Source organism: Diadema setosum, chromosome 17 (genome assembly GCF_964275005.1).
Source record: "Diadema setosum chromosome 17, eeDiaSeto1, whole genome shotgun sequence".
In the NCBI taxonomy this organism is placed as follows: domain Eukaryota; kingdom Metazoa; phylum Echinodermata; class Echinoidea; order Diadematoida; family Diadematidae; genus Diadema; species Diadema setosum.
In genome coordinates, this window is record NC_092701.1 from 19,482,489 (window position 1) to 19,496,776 (window position 14,288).

The window sequence follows — 14,288 nt, forward strand, 5'->3', positions numbered from 1 at the left end:
AGGAGTGAAAAGGGGCATTTCTTTGCCTAAAAATTAGTACAGAGAAGAAATAATATGATGAAGGAGGGGCAGAGGGAGAAAGAGAGGGAGAGAGAGAGAGGAGAAAGAAAGACAAATAGAGTATTGTCACAAAAGAGAGTGTATTGTAACAAAAAAAGTTTTGACAAGAATTGTGAACTGTAACCTGTAACTATCCTTATCATTTATCATCACCCTATACCCCCAGGACCCCACTACCTCTTGGAGAAGACCTCTGCCCCCGGTGTGCCGTTGGACCTGGACCTCAAGCTGTGTGAGGTGGACACCATGAACTTCATCATGGTCCGAGAACACAGTGAGTACCACCCCATTGTAGTCACAGGTTTTTTCTCAAGTTTGATATTTTACATTGTATGTGTAATTTTCTTCTTCTTCTCTTTCTTCTTCTTCTTCTTCTTCTTCTTCTTCTTCTTCTTCTTCTTCTTCTTCTTCTTCTTCTTCTTCTTCTTCTTCTTCTTCTTCATCATCACGTTGAAGGGATGGTACAGTCTTGGTGGAGGCAAGGATTAGGCTTTTAACTTTTTGTGAGATACCAAGAAACTACTTATGAAATGGTACAGAGCATACCATTCTAAGACGAATTCAAAGTTTATTTGATGAAAATCAGCTTTGGAATGGCTGAGACATCCAAAAACAAAGTAAAATAAAGCGATCCTAATAAAAGATGGGTCCCACCTTTCATTAGGATTTCTCTTTTTTGCGTATCTCGGCCATTTCAAAACCAATTTTCATCAAATAAACATTGAATTCCTCTTGGAATTACATGCTCTTTCATATTTCATAAGTTGTTTCTCACCAAAAAATGTTGGAAACCTGAAGTTAGGTCTCAACCAAAACTATACGATCCCTTTAATCTGCCTCCTTTAATTCTGAAGGTTCTAGCAGGTACAATTTGTATCTGCCAGTTTTTGTGTGTGTTTGGCTATTTCACCAGGATTACACACTGCCCTTTGTGATAGAAGTGAAGTTGGTCCTTTTACAATAAGTGCAGCAGGTCATAGCATTCCTATACATGGGACTGGCAGCTTTAAAGGACAAGGTTACCTTCATATTCAAGCGGATTGAGTGAATGCAGCAAGTTTTAGTAGAACACATCAGGGAAAGTTTGAGAAAAATCAGACAATCTGTTCAAAAGTTATGAATCCTCAAAGTTTCATTGCCATTATCATTACTTCAGTTTGTGATGTCACATGCGTAGAACGATATAAAGAAAATGTAGAGAGAATTCCACAAAATTCCCTCTTTTTTTTTTTTTTAAGGTCACATTCCCTCGACTTGTTCCTGATGTACGGTAAGGATAATATGATTACCCTTGCCTTCTGAAAGAGGCAAGTTAAGTGTTTTTTTTTTTTTTATTATGCTGGAAAAATGAACGTTTGTTTAATTTTCTTTATATGTTCTTTATGTCATTCTATGCATGTTGCATCACAAACTGTAGCAGTCTTCTCATCCAGTGATGGCAGCAACTGAAACTACAAAAATTGTCCAATTTTCCGCAAACTTTCACTGATGTGTTCTACTATAGAAATGCTACATTCACGCAATCCACACAAATGTTAACCCGCTGAGGACGGGCTGATTTTGCTACAACACGCATTTCCCACAGAAACCTGCCCGAGTATGCTTGGGACTCGTCCTCAATGGGTGAAGGTAACTTTGTCCTTTAAGTCTCCTTCAAAAGAATTGGCAATGAGGATAAAATGCCATGCCAAAGGACATTATTGCCCGTTTGGGACTCACACCTACTCCAACGCCCACAACCGGTTTCCATTTCTGCGAATTTGGCTGGTTGACTGATATTTGCGACATTTACAGCTGGCAGAAATTATTTCCTGTAGTAGCAGGAGTGATGTGTATATCTTTTCTTATGTGGGAAAATCACAAACTTTTCTCTTAGAAAAGTGACAGAACCCCTTCATTCTGTCATTGTGGCTCCCGATCTCGAATGCAACTGCTTGTAAAGTTGTCTCACAAAACCAGATTTACTCTGTATTGTATATACTCTATTATATTATATGGTATATAATATGATATTCTGCTCCTTTTTTTTGGAGGGGGGGTGGTATGTCTAATGGAAGTGTATCTGTCAATTGCTGTGATCAGTGAACAATCATTATGGCAAACATTTGTTTTCACATTTATGTCCATATCTATATCGCTCTGTTGTCAAAATATTGTATCATATAAAAGAGTAGTTTTGATTGGGAAAAAGCATTCTGGAATATTTATTATTTAAAGTATTCATTTAAATAACTTTAGCACCTTACTAAAAGTACCTGTTGTTCAAAGCCTATAGCTACTATACATAGGGCCTACATTTAGCGCTTAGAGACATTTTATGTAATAACGCGCTATATAAATGTTGTGAATTGTTATTATTACATATTAAAATCTTTATGTTTTGATAGGTCATTTTCTGTGGGTTTTGGGTTTTTTTCTTTTTGATTGAGTGAGATATACTTTTCAATCTAAAGATTGATTGGTATGCTAAGCTCTCATGATGTAAGGTGTTGATCCTCCACCAACACTTCTCACTTGTTTTCCTTCATGCAGGTAAGAGGGACTATGTGAAGACGGAGAGAATGCGGCCGTACTCCGGTGACAGGGAGCCCCAACTAGTCCTGAGCTCAGAGTACCGGTCCTACAGGGTCAACATGCTGCACAGGCTACGCCCGGCAACAGAGATTCAGCTAGGTTGGTCTTATTCATAGGTTAAGTGGATGCTGCTGGAAGGCTGCATATTAATACAGCAGGAAGCTCCATTGGTGTACGGACAATGGGTGATTTCAAGTTTGGTGCTAGTGCTAGTGCTAGTGCTATCTCCCAAACAATGGCCTCAAATCGAGCTCCAACACCGACGGTCAGATTAACGCAACGATACCGATCAAAATTATCGATCCCCAGGACTAGGGGATTGGGATCACAGCATCGCAATGTCTGTGATGAAAAAAGTGATTGCGTGTGATTACATTCAAATATCAGCAGATGTAGCCATGACTGCTGAGATTTAGACACATAACGAGGAAGACTGATTAACAAATTTCATCCCTTCTTCAAAATGCAATGGTCTTAGTTTTGCTCCCAGACTCAGATTTAGGAGCCATATCTAGAGTGTTCATGTACGTTATGTGGACGGCCATTGCATTAGCATAGACTTTTAGGTGCATCTATAATGGAAGTGAATATGGGTCTCGTATGGCAACGATAACACCAGCATCGAACTTGAAATGATGAAAATGATAATCCCGAGGGGCTAGTTTTAGCCAATGGGAAAAAAGCAAGTAAATTGCTAACACAAACGGCGGAACTCGGTTCAGCAGATGACATTCAACTCCGAGTCCAGCATCAGCAACTGGAAATGCGTCACAATTTTGAGGTTAACCTCCCAACACCGACTGATTTCAAGTCCGGTTTTATTGCCGGTGCTAGTGCTGAGATAGCACTAGCACCGAACTTGAAATCACTCAATGTGATCCAAGATTTACCATTTGAATAGAGAGAGGTTGAGAGTAATACCCTGTGTGGCATTATTTAGTCTGTTTACTTTAATAAGGTAGACCTCTGGGCCACACCCACAATGTGGTTTGCTTCCACAAATGGGTTTCCATGACAACATAGCCTTGACGGTAGGCAGATCTATCATTCTCTGTGACTTAGACTGACGAGTCCTGCGAAGGTTTTATTTTTCAATTCACTTCAAAGGTTTTATTTTCACTTCTTTCAACAGAATGTACAAAAAGTATAAATTCGACATGCGTTTGAAGGGATGATACATAGATAGCAAAGAGTAACATTTGTCAGTAGTCATTAGAAAGTGAGGCATTTTTCATACAAACATATACATTCTGCGAAAAAAAAGTGGAGGTACCCACTCAAAAGACTGTGCTTGTACTATGTGGACACCTCACAGGGAAAAAAAAAAATAGGTGAATATAAACTTAACTACAAGTGTGCGGGAAATGAGAAAAGAAGGGTGAAAAAAGGGAGAGAGAGAGGAAGCAGAAACAGAAGTAAAGAGACGAGACAACTAAAAATTTGTGCTTCTATACTACATGATAGATATGATATGATTTGGGATATACAACGTATGACTGGAGAGTCATTCTGTAAAAACTGGACATAACAAAACATATTTTGCTGGTTCTCTATGTTCATTGCATTATTATGTTATTAGATTATTTTATTTGAAAAAAAAAAAGGAGGGATACCATGTGTGCTTTTGCCTCTTTATATTTCATAGACAATCTATGTTTTGGAGTCAAGTTTTGTCGTGTGACATTTCTAACTTTTACCCAGCATCACTGCGAACAGCAGATTTTTATTATTGTTGTCTCTCATTTAGTTATCTATATTTTGTTTTTACTTGGAGTTTTTTTTTTTTTTTTCTTAATGTTTACTTGGAGCTATTCCCGGCTGGGGATAACGCAGGAAATTTTGAAAATTAGTCTCCCGCCGACACAGTGGAGAAAAAAATGGTTCACACGTAATTGATCCAGCATGCTCAAAGGAGCACCACTGAGAAGCATTGGACGGTTTGTTTTCCCTCGAGGTGTGACTCAATGTGTCAACCATCTACACATTGGCCTCTGTGATATTGTCCAATCATGAGAAGTTATTATCATCATGTTATTTTGTGGGTTTTTTCCCTCCCATTGCGTCTGCAGAAATGTGACCATAAGCTAAGAAAGAAAAGAAGAATTAACCACAAAAACAGAACTTTTGAATTGCAAGACATTATCAGAGAAATTTATTCATCCTCTCATGCCTCTGTATTACAGGCAGTTTTCATTACCAGACAGGGATAAAACCTACATGAATGCACAGCTGACCCATGGCACAATAAAGTTTGTATTGTGTAACCTGTTCCATATAGGGACCGTGTGTGCCATATACCGAGTATTAGACCAAAAGGGAAAGTGCAATATCTGGCAATCAGTGGCTTATAGCTATTAAGCCTTCCCAAGAAAACTTCAAATTTCTTCCTTTGAAGGATACATAAGGTTTAAAGATAAAATTTCAGTTTCACATATTTTTTTCTTGTTCTCCTTTTACATTCATTGTGTTTTCAGAAAACAGAATCGCAGCATTAATGGATATTAGTTTTTGGTCAAGAAAGCAATGGTTAGGTCTCTATGCAGTTTATGAGTGAGGGTTATGGTAGATTATTTCTGTGTCAAAATAGAGGTTTTGATATTCTAGTGTCACAATCATTTCAATAGCTTGAAGTTTGTCATTTATTCTCTGTCACTTAAATGTACTGACCTATAAATAAAGTCAGACTGGCTCAGATTTGAAAAAACAAACTAAAAGAAAGTAAAATCAGTGAAAGTGTCCAGATAATAGTATCCTTGGATTTCTAGGTCTCTTGAACATGTGGAATAGATGTTTGCTAAACTAGTTTATTGCTCACGCTGAAGATTTTTTTTTTCTTTCAATTTTAACTTTTAGTTTTATGTGATGAGGTAAAGATTTCCAAATGTTTAGGTTTAGATGATTTGAAAGATGATAATGCATTGCACGTGAGAGGAGGAAATTTAGAACGGTCAGAGATTTGAGCGAGAGCATTGCCCTTTGGTTTGGCTCATCGATTTCATACTTCAAAGAGAGGGCGTGAGAGAACTACGCCCCCTCTTCGCATTTTCTGTCCCCTGTTTCTGTTTTGCGCACCGGGCGCGTCCAATTCACGCTTCACACGCTCTCCTGCGTGCGCAAAGAGAACAGCTGCGAGCGATTGCCGAAGTGTCAGCGTGTTCGCAAACTGAAAGCGTCATTCCACATGGATCTGATCCAGGCTTGTATGTTTGACGTAAAGTGATGCAAGCACGCAGAATATTCAAGGAACATTAACTGGTTAGGGAAAAAAGCGAAGTTGGCATTGGAGATGATAGTATGTGAGATCAGCGTGTGAGTAAAATTCAAGCAAATTTAGAGAAACAGTGAAAGACTGTTCTGCAGCTCATTTACATCTTCTAATGACCATCATATTAGGACTGGGTTTCCACTTTTATACACATTTATACTTCTACTTTTTATTTCACTTTAAGTTTGAAATGTCTCACCATGACATAAAGCCACACGAAATAATAAATTTGTCATTAATGTTCAAACAGCACAGGACATGGATATTTATAAGAACTTAGATCTATTCCAGAATAGCCAAGGGAATACCGATAGTGTTCTCATTGTTTGTAGTATACAGTGGTAATAAGAGTTAGTATGGAGTACTGTACAGATTGTATGACAGTCTATTAGCTCACCAACTCCCAGAAATCATATTTCTGTCGTTTGGTGCTTATCTTGTTAGCATAATTTTACTATTCATTGTCAGTGTTTCATGAGGTATAATGGAATCGTCTTCATTCCTCTTCATTTAGGCCTTGTTTTAATGATACAAAAAGATTTATCATAGTCACAGAATTATTGAGAAGGCTCTTAAATGCTGAATACATAACTGATCTTTAAATTGGCAATACCATCTACGAGAAAAAAAGTGAAGATACAAAGTGGTTTATCATAGTCGCAGAATCATTGACAAGCCTCATTTGCTGAATTCATATTAGATCTTTAAATCGGCAATACCGTCTAGGAGAAAATGGTGTATTGATCTTAAAATGGCATATTATTTTTGTGTTTTTTGACTGATTTAAGCAGTTCCATTTAATCTTTCTCCTGTAGTGGATAAACAGTGAAATTCAGAGCTGCCAATTTGGTAATGACAAGATGATTTTTGGAGCAAAAAATAAAAGGTTTGATGATTTAATTAAGATGCAGATAAACTACCATGCCAACCTTTTTGTTCTCTTCTGATGTTGGAACAGCCATTCTGTATTTCATTCTTCTGTTTTGATCACATTTTTAAAGTGTTATATTTTTATTTCTGCATTTGTATTACCAAAGTAAAGTATTTTTCTTATTCAAAATTGGGAACTGATTTTCTTCAAGTCATTATATGTAAAAGTGCAGGACTGTTTTTCTTTAAATGGGGTTTGTGTGAAATTCAGGGACCTTTTTTTTTTTTTTTTTTTTCAAGATTCAGTGTTGTTTGGCAGGATGAAGGAAACAGAGCTAATGCAAACAGTGACAATGGCATCGTGATTAGTTTCGATCCAACCTAAACCACCCTTTGGTGTAAAAAAAGAGAGAATTCTGACAAATGATGCCGTGTGTGGGGGAAATGAATTCGTACAGGCCCTGTGCCGCGGAGCAGGGCACGACACAAGAGCAAAGTCGGCCAGACGCTGTCAGAGAGGGACGCAGAGCTGCGTGATGCAAATTGAAATCTCTCCCCGTCCCGTGACGTTTGCGCGCTCTTTGTCACATTTTGTTTGTTCCTTTGTCCCGCCTGATCTCTGTTTGTAATCAGCTTTTATTGACAACACATGGAATTCATACATGAGGAAATAAGTGGGCCGACCTCTGCTTGGATTCCAGAAATGAGCTCAGGTTATGACTAAATATCTTTCCTTCCTTCTCAAAAAGAATAAGAAAGAAAACTTCGAATCCACATGAAAACAATCGAAAGGAAAAAAAGAACCACCCAAAGTGCTCAGTTTTCTGTCTCTTTAACGTGTCTGACTCAGTTGTCATGTTATCCAGCTGTTGACTGTAGTGCAAGAAGAAGCAGACTGGTAATAAAATGGTTCATACAACTTGTATAACTTTTATGAGATAGATACATTATACACTTCAATATGTGAAGCGCAGACCTGTGATTAATGAGGGAGTTTAAATTTTCAGTTTGGTGACACATATATGCATGTATATATAAATATATGTTTATTTTTTTTTTCTATGTATAGATGGAGGAATAAAATACAAGAATGAGATGTGCGATTTTTGCATAGAAGAAGATGACTTTGTATTTTTGTACATCATATGAAAGGACCACATCAGCAAAATTACCTTCTGAGGACAATTCCTTCCCTCCCCCCCCCCCTTCGCTAGATACCCGTTGGTGATTGGGTTAGTAAAGATTAGAGGAAGGGTTTGGGGAAGGGGAAGGGTCTCGGGTGATTCTTGATGTGGTAATTCTACGAGTAGAACCGAAAGGACAGTGTCAAGAATGATGTACAATAGTTTTTGGCACAGGAAGAAGATTAATATTGTGACTGTGGAAAAAGATTTCTAATTGCATTGGGATGGACAATACATGCATATTTATATCCAATTCACAATGTTAGGTAAGGCTGAAATCTTTTTAATTTTTAAGTAATGACAAAATGCAATAAATGCATAAGTGAGTCTTTGTGTAAGGCTCACTCTTCTACGTCCTTGATGCAATTTCTTGGTGTCTGAATTATTGTCCCCAAGATTGAACTACAAATTGCAAGTCATCTCAATTATGCTGACATGGAAGTGAAATATGTATTCCCCTATTTTTTTCACAAAATTGAGTTGGTTTCTCATGAGAAGGGGTTTTCCGTACAATAGGTATTCTACGTGTATGACCAGAAACCATTTATGCTTCTACAGAACATGAAATATTCTACTTTGATGGTGGAAGATTTTGTTTGTTAAATCCCCAAATAATGTTTTCCAGTTTTATGGAATGTACAAGTCTACTGCAATGTGCAAAATGGGTACAGCATTGTCTTTAACCTGCTGAGGACGGGCTGATTTTGCTGCAACACGCATTTCCCATAGACACCTGCCCGAGTATACTCGGGACTCGTCCTCAACAGGTTAGACTGCAGAGAGTATAGTGTTATTCATTTAAATTTCCAGTGACCTTCCTGAATATACAGAGAATCAGTGAGTGAAAAAAAGAAGAAACATTGTTCCTGCAACCACATTGGTAGTGATATTGAGACCAAGTAGAACTTTGTAGAATTACGCTACATGTATCACATTTAAATCTCAAATGTCTTCATTTAATCATGTTATTGTAAAGGAGTAATAGATAAGTATTTTTTTTTTCATATATGTATGTAAATACCATTGTATAATGATTGAAAATGTACATGTTCAAATGTTGTTGCTAATAAACTTCAAACTTCAAGTCAGTTATAACTTTTATGCCTGTAGCCTGAATAGTATGAGAATCAAAGGGCACTTGAATAAACCCGAAAAACTGAAGTTGAGTACATTCAAATTCTTATCAGTGTCATCCTGATGTCATCCATTCTCATTCAGGAATCTCGGGTGACAAGATTGAGATTGACCCCGTGGCCCAGCCCAGGACCACGCCCGCCAAGTTCTGGGGCAAGCAGAAGGCGGTCTCCATCGAGTCGGACAGGCTGGCGGCTTGCAGCGTGACCGATGAAAAACCCTCAGGTACAAAGTTATATGTGACTGGACAAAGCAGTTGTCTCTCTCTCTCTGTCTTGCCCCCTTGGATGCGATCTATTCAGAATATGTACGTGTGATGTCGCACAGCATAAAAGTGTAGCTTGCCAGCGAGTTGCTAAAGTTTCATTTGAAAAATCTCTCATTTTGTTCATAGGAGGCCAAGAGAGGGTGCTGTTTACATTTTTGTCACAATTTTTAGAGTTTTTTATTTTCATTTCCCTCATAGTGCCCTAGTTAAGATTGGTTTGAGTGCAAAAAAAAAAAAAGAGCCATTGCTGTTATGTAGAATGAACTTACTCATGTGCGACAAATGATGAATTAGAGCAGCAAATGAGGTGAACAGACAGATAGAAAGATATATATTAAGACAGATAAATGGAAAGACATCTAGATAGAGAAAAGGATAGACAGAAAGTTAGAAAGATGTAAAATGAGAGAGAGACAGCTGTGGATAAATAGACAGCTGGATGATGTAGATAGATGTGTAGATTGATTTAAAAAAAAATAGTGATAGATAGAATAGATGGATAGTTAAATGGGTAATGAATAAGTATATAGGCGTGATGCCTAGGTAGAAGGATAGACAGATCAACACGGATAGATTGTCCTGTGTGTTTGTGAAAATGGAGTTTAAGCGGACAGTTTATATTTCTGGATTAGTGGTGAAATTCGTTTGCATGTCTACGAGTATGTTTTTACTGAATGGTTGAATAAAATTGAATTGAATTGAATGGAACTGCAAATGAATTTAGTCTAAATGCCCCGTATGAAAACTTAAATTTCCATTTAGAATGACTTCAAGATAACAGTCAGCAAGAGCTGGAAGTTTACCTCAATATGTAATGTGGACAAAATACGGAAAATGGATGAGAGGCCTGTTAGTATGGCACTCTCATGTCTTATGAAAGATTGCAGAAAACCAAGAACTTGAAAATAATTACACTGCTTTTGGTGTCATTTCTGTGTTCTATGCTGTGTGATATAGTCAGAAGTTGCTGTAAAGCCAGTAACATTTGTGGGATAAAAGTTTTGCAAATTGGAGCTGATGGCCTTTTTCGTGGTGTGAAATTTTTGTGAATCGCCACTAGCATTCATAGCATTGTGTAGATAAACACTTTCATGTGCATTTTATTTTTCACGAATATTGGCTCCTCTCAAAATTGGCTAAAGTTTCAGGCAGGCAAAAATGTCAGGTTTTACAGTAGTCTAGCCTGTAAGAGTAAACCTCTCATGTCAAATGCATCATGAATATTAGAGAAAACCATGAACTTAACCCGTTGAAGGATGAGTCCTGAGTATACTCTGGCAGGTGTCTATGGGAAATGCGTGTTGTAATAAAATCAGCCCGTCCTCAACGGGTTAAGATACGGATTACTACACTACTTTTTTGGCATCATTTCCTGTAGTCTTTGCTGTTTGATGCAGTCAGAATCCTCCTAGAAACTTTGAATGTGTGTTCCATGCAGCATGTTTCACTTATTTCCATTTGCATTCATGTATCGTTTCTGTAGGAAAATCGACATTCCGTCTCACCTTCAAGAGCCCCAACCATGAGTTCAAGAACTACGACTTTGAGACGGGCACCAACCTGACGAAGCAGATTGTCAATCGCATCAACCACATCCTGGACCTGCGAGCGAGTGCGGTGCGCAACGACTACACCATATGGAGAGATCGGCGGCAAAGTAGAAAGGCGCACGACAAATAGCAGTATTAGGATTTTTGATAGTATTTTAAGCTTTTCTTTTAGATGCCAGTTTTAGAATAATTCTGTTGCTTTATATTCATACGAAAGCAAAGATAAATGAGATCAGAAAGTATCATTAACTGTATGCTATTTATGGAGTCGAGGTAAAGGCACAATCATAGAATACTTTACTTACTTTGAGACTTGGAGAGATTTTTAAAAGTAGAATCTGACTGCTCCTACCGGATGAGCCTGACACAAGAAGTGACGTCCCCACCGATGAAAGATTCGGCAACGCTACCCCCACCATCTACAAAGGTAGAATAGGAAAACCATCAGAGTTGAACAGACCACTCCTTGTAGAAAGTGGTCACTCCAACACACACACATACACACACACATTTATACATCAGTGTAGATGTGAATTGCCAGCTTTGAGTGTGTTTTCTTTTTTTCCTGCCACCACAAGTAATATTAACATTATGAACTTGTTTTTATGAGTTATATGTACATACAGAAGAAGCAAAATTGCATTAGATGTTTGCCCAAACTTCTTTTTTCCTTGTCAGTATTGAGAAGATTAACATTACAATTAACTCAGTAATGATAGAAATGTTGAATGGTAGATTGTGACGAGAAGTATGGAAATGAATAAAAGATTGGTTGCCTGAAAAGAGTTAAAGGTCAAGATCAAGGTCAACAAAGGTTGGTGAAATTGAAACTATTTGCCATAAATTCCTCTGGGTAGGTGTATTGACAATGTTAAGTGGTGTAATGGACCTGACAAAATTAATAGAAAACTACATGTATCTTCTTTGTAAAGGGAGAGTTAAAGGTCTAACGTTGGTCAAGAAAAAGAGGACTGGCGTTAATCAAGACTTGAGTGAAGTATCAGGTATGTTAATTATGTGAGAAGCGGAGGCATCCCAGTCAACTGCGTGCTGCAGCCGAATTACTCTAATTGTGCGTTTGATTGTAGCGATGAATGGATGTAATGTTCCATTCTGATGCCTAAAATGGATTCGCTGTAATGTTTTAAGGCCTTGCTAACCCTTGCTGTGCTTTGGCACACACACCGGATTGCATATTTTGCTGATTGCTACAGAAGTGTGGATACTAATTGTCAATGATATGAGATAACTCCCCCCCCCCCCCCCCCATCAATATTGTGTCACCACGGCCATTTGTTGGCCAGAAGCACATTGCTACACCTGTATGGGCTTACTAATCAACAACTAGGTCAAGTTTGGGTGAATTACTGAATGCTGGTCAAATGGCTAGTTAGGCTAAGTGCCCAGGCGCAAAACGATAGGTACAGGTAGGGATCATGTTGTGTCTGTGTTAGATACGTACTGAACCAGTCTCTTTCCAACAGGATGTCTTTAGGAAAATGTTTGATGTGGAGGGCCACCATCCTAAGCAACTAATTTATTTGCAGTATGCCATATCAGAATTCCTTTGCAATGTACACTCATCCCTGCATGTACATAATGGCCACACTCAGGAGAGCAAACGTGACAGGTGGCCGTTATGGACAGTTGGCCACTCCAGACAGGGTCATGGCCCATTTGATGTCATATTGCACAATATCTATAACAGACATAACACACACATGCCTTCTGTATTCTCATAGGAATGCAAGAAAGTATAAGATGCCACTTGCTGTTGTATCTAAATGATAGATGCTTACAAAAAGTGTTTCTTACTTGAAAAGTTCTCTTAGGCCGAAGAAATTCACTTGCCTATGTTCCATTCATCTTCAATTTCTCTCACAGTGTACCTCAAGTTACAATTAGGTTGGCCCTTGATGACAGAAGAGAGAGGGAGACCAGAAAAAAAATCTTCTGGCATGGATGAAGAATAAAGAGTAAAAGTAATATGACAGACAGTTCTGCCACTGGAGTTTGTTAGTGCTATACACAGTGAATGAATGAAACAGACATGAAACAAAGTACCATATGTCTCCCAAAAAGTACAATGCGACCTTCAGCAATGATAACTTTAAAAATAGTAAATTAATCCAAATACAATTTCAGGGCATGAAACTATAACTCATTGCCCACATCTTACAGAAAACCCCATTCAATTTGCTTCAGTGGTCATAGAGATATGAGGAATTTTGTAGAGAATGTCAGGAGTATCTTCCCTTTAAGTTCTGTTTATTGTGTTCACACATTGATATGCAGTTCGAAGAGCATCCAAGTGCTGAACTTGAAAGAATCAGACTCATGACATGCGTCACAACAATCCACATTTCTCTGTGACGGCTTAACCAAATTGAATGGGGTTTTCTGCAAAATAGAGCTAAGATGTTACGATATATTAAGACCATGAAGTACATTGTAGCATTTAGACAGTTCAATCATATTTGGAGTTATCAATGCGAAAATCTGATCATATATATATATATATATATTTTTTTTTTTGGAGGGGGGGGGGGGGACATACTGTACATGTAGACAGCCGCTGTACAGGAAGTCTGCACACATGATTTCTTCACAGACATTTTGTAGTGTGGCTGCATGATGCAGATGACTGCTACAATCAGGTGGCTACTAGGACAGATCCAATGGTGCAGCGGAGCTGTGGTTATTATTCACCAGTGGTTTTTAATTCCTCTTGGATATTCAGAGAAAGGCCTTTGGGTTAGGTGAAATGTTTTACTTGAATATTTTCTTGTTGTTCTATCACATTTTTGTTTTCTTTGTTTGAAAACAAAATGGCAGAGTGATATTTCAGTAAGGAAGTGAATATCATCACACAAAGAGAGTTTAGGAGAGGGTGGTAGTAAGTTCCAGTGGGATGAAAGTCTAGGTGTACAATAATGTAGTTCATTAGCAATCACAGACAACAAATCGTGGACAAAAGCATTTGATTATTATTATTGCCGTAATAGGGGCAAATGTGATGATAAAAAAGGGAGTTTATTCAAGCTATGTGTTTGAAAAGATGTCAGCATAAGATTTAAAAAAAAAATGGTTAATAAAATATATAGGACTGTGTACCATATTAAGTGCTGGAGGTATTCCCATGCATTGAAATTGACCTATCATAGTAGATATTGTGCAGGTCTCAGTCCAACATTTTTCATAATCCATTCAATGCATAAAATCCATTCAATGCATAGAATCTGTTCAGTGCAAGGAACACATTCAATGCATAAAATCTGTTCAGTGTAAGGAACCCATTCAATGCATAGAATCCATTCAGTGCAAGGAATCAATTTTATGCATAGAATACTTTCAATTCGAGGAACTCATTCATTGTGAGGAAT

At 37.9% G+C, this 14,288-nt stretch overlaps 1 protein-coding gene across 1 annotated transcript in view; it reads left to right on the forward strand.

Annotated features, from left to right (window-relative positions):
- LOC140240847 (target of rapamycin complex 2 subunit MAPKAP1-like) overlaps positions 1-11,312 on the forward strand; it is a 72,205-nt gene extending 60,893 nt beyond the window's left edge. The window contains exons 7-10 of the mRNA XM_072320621.1: positions 227-334; positions 2,593-2,733; positions 9,172-9,312; positions 10,839-11,312. Of these exons, the coding sequence (XP_072176722.1) occupies positions 227-334; positions 2,593-2,733; positions 9,172-9,312; positions 10,839-11,035 (587 nt within the window). The 3' untranslated portion in view covers positions 11,036-11,312. The remainder of the gene's footprint in view (positions 1-226; positions 335-2,592; positions 2,734-9,171; positions 9,313-10,838) is intronic.
- Positions 11,313-14,288: the final 2,976 nt, after the last annotated feature.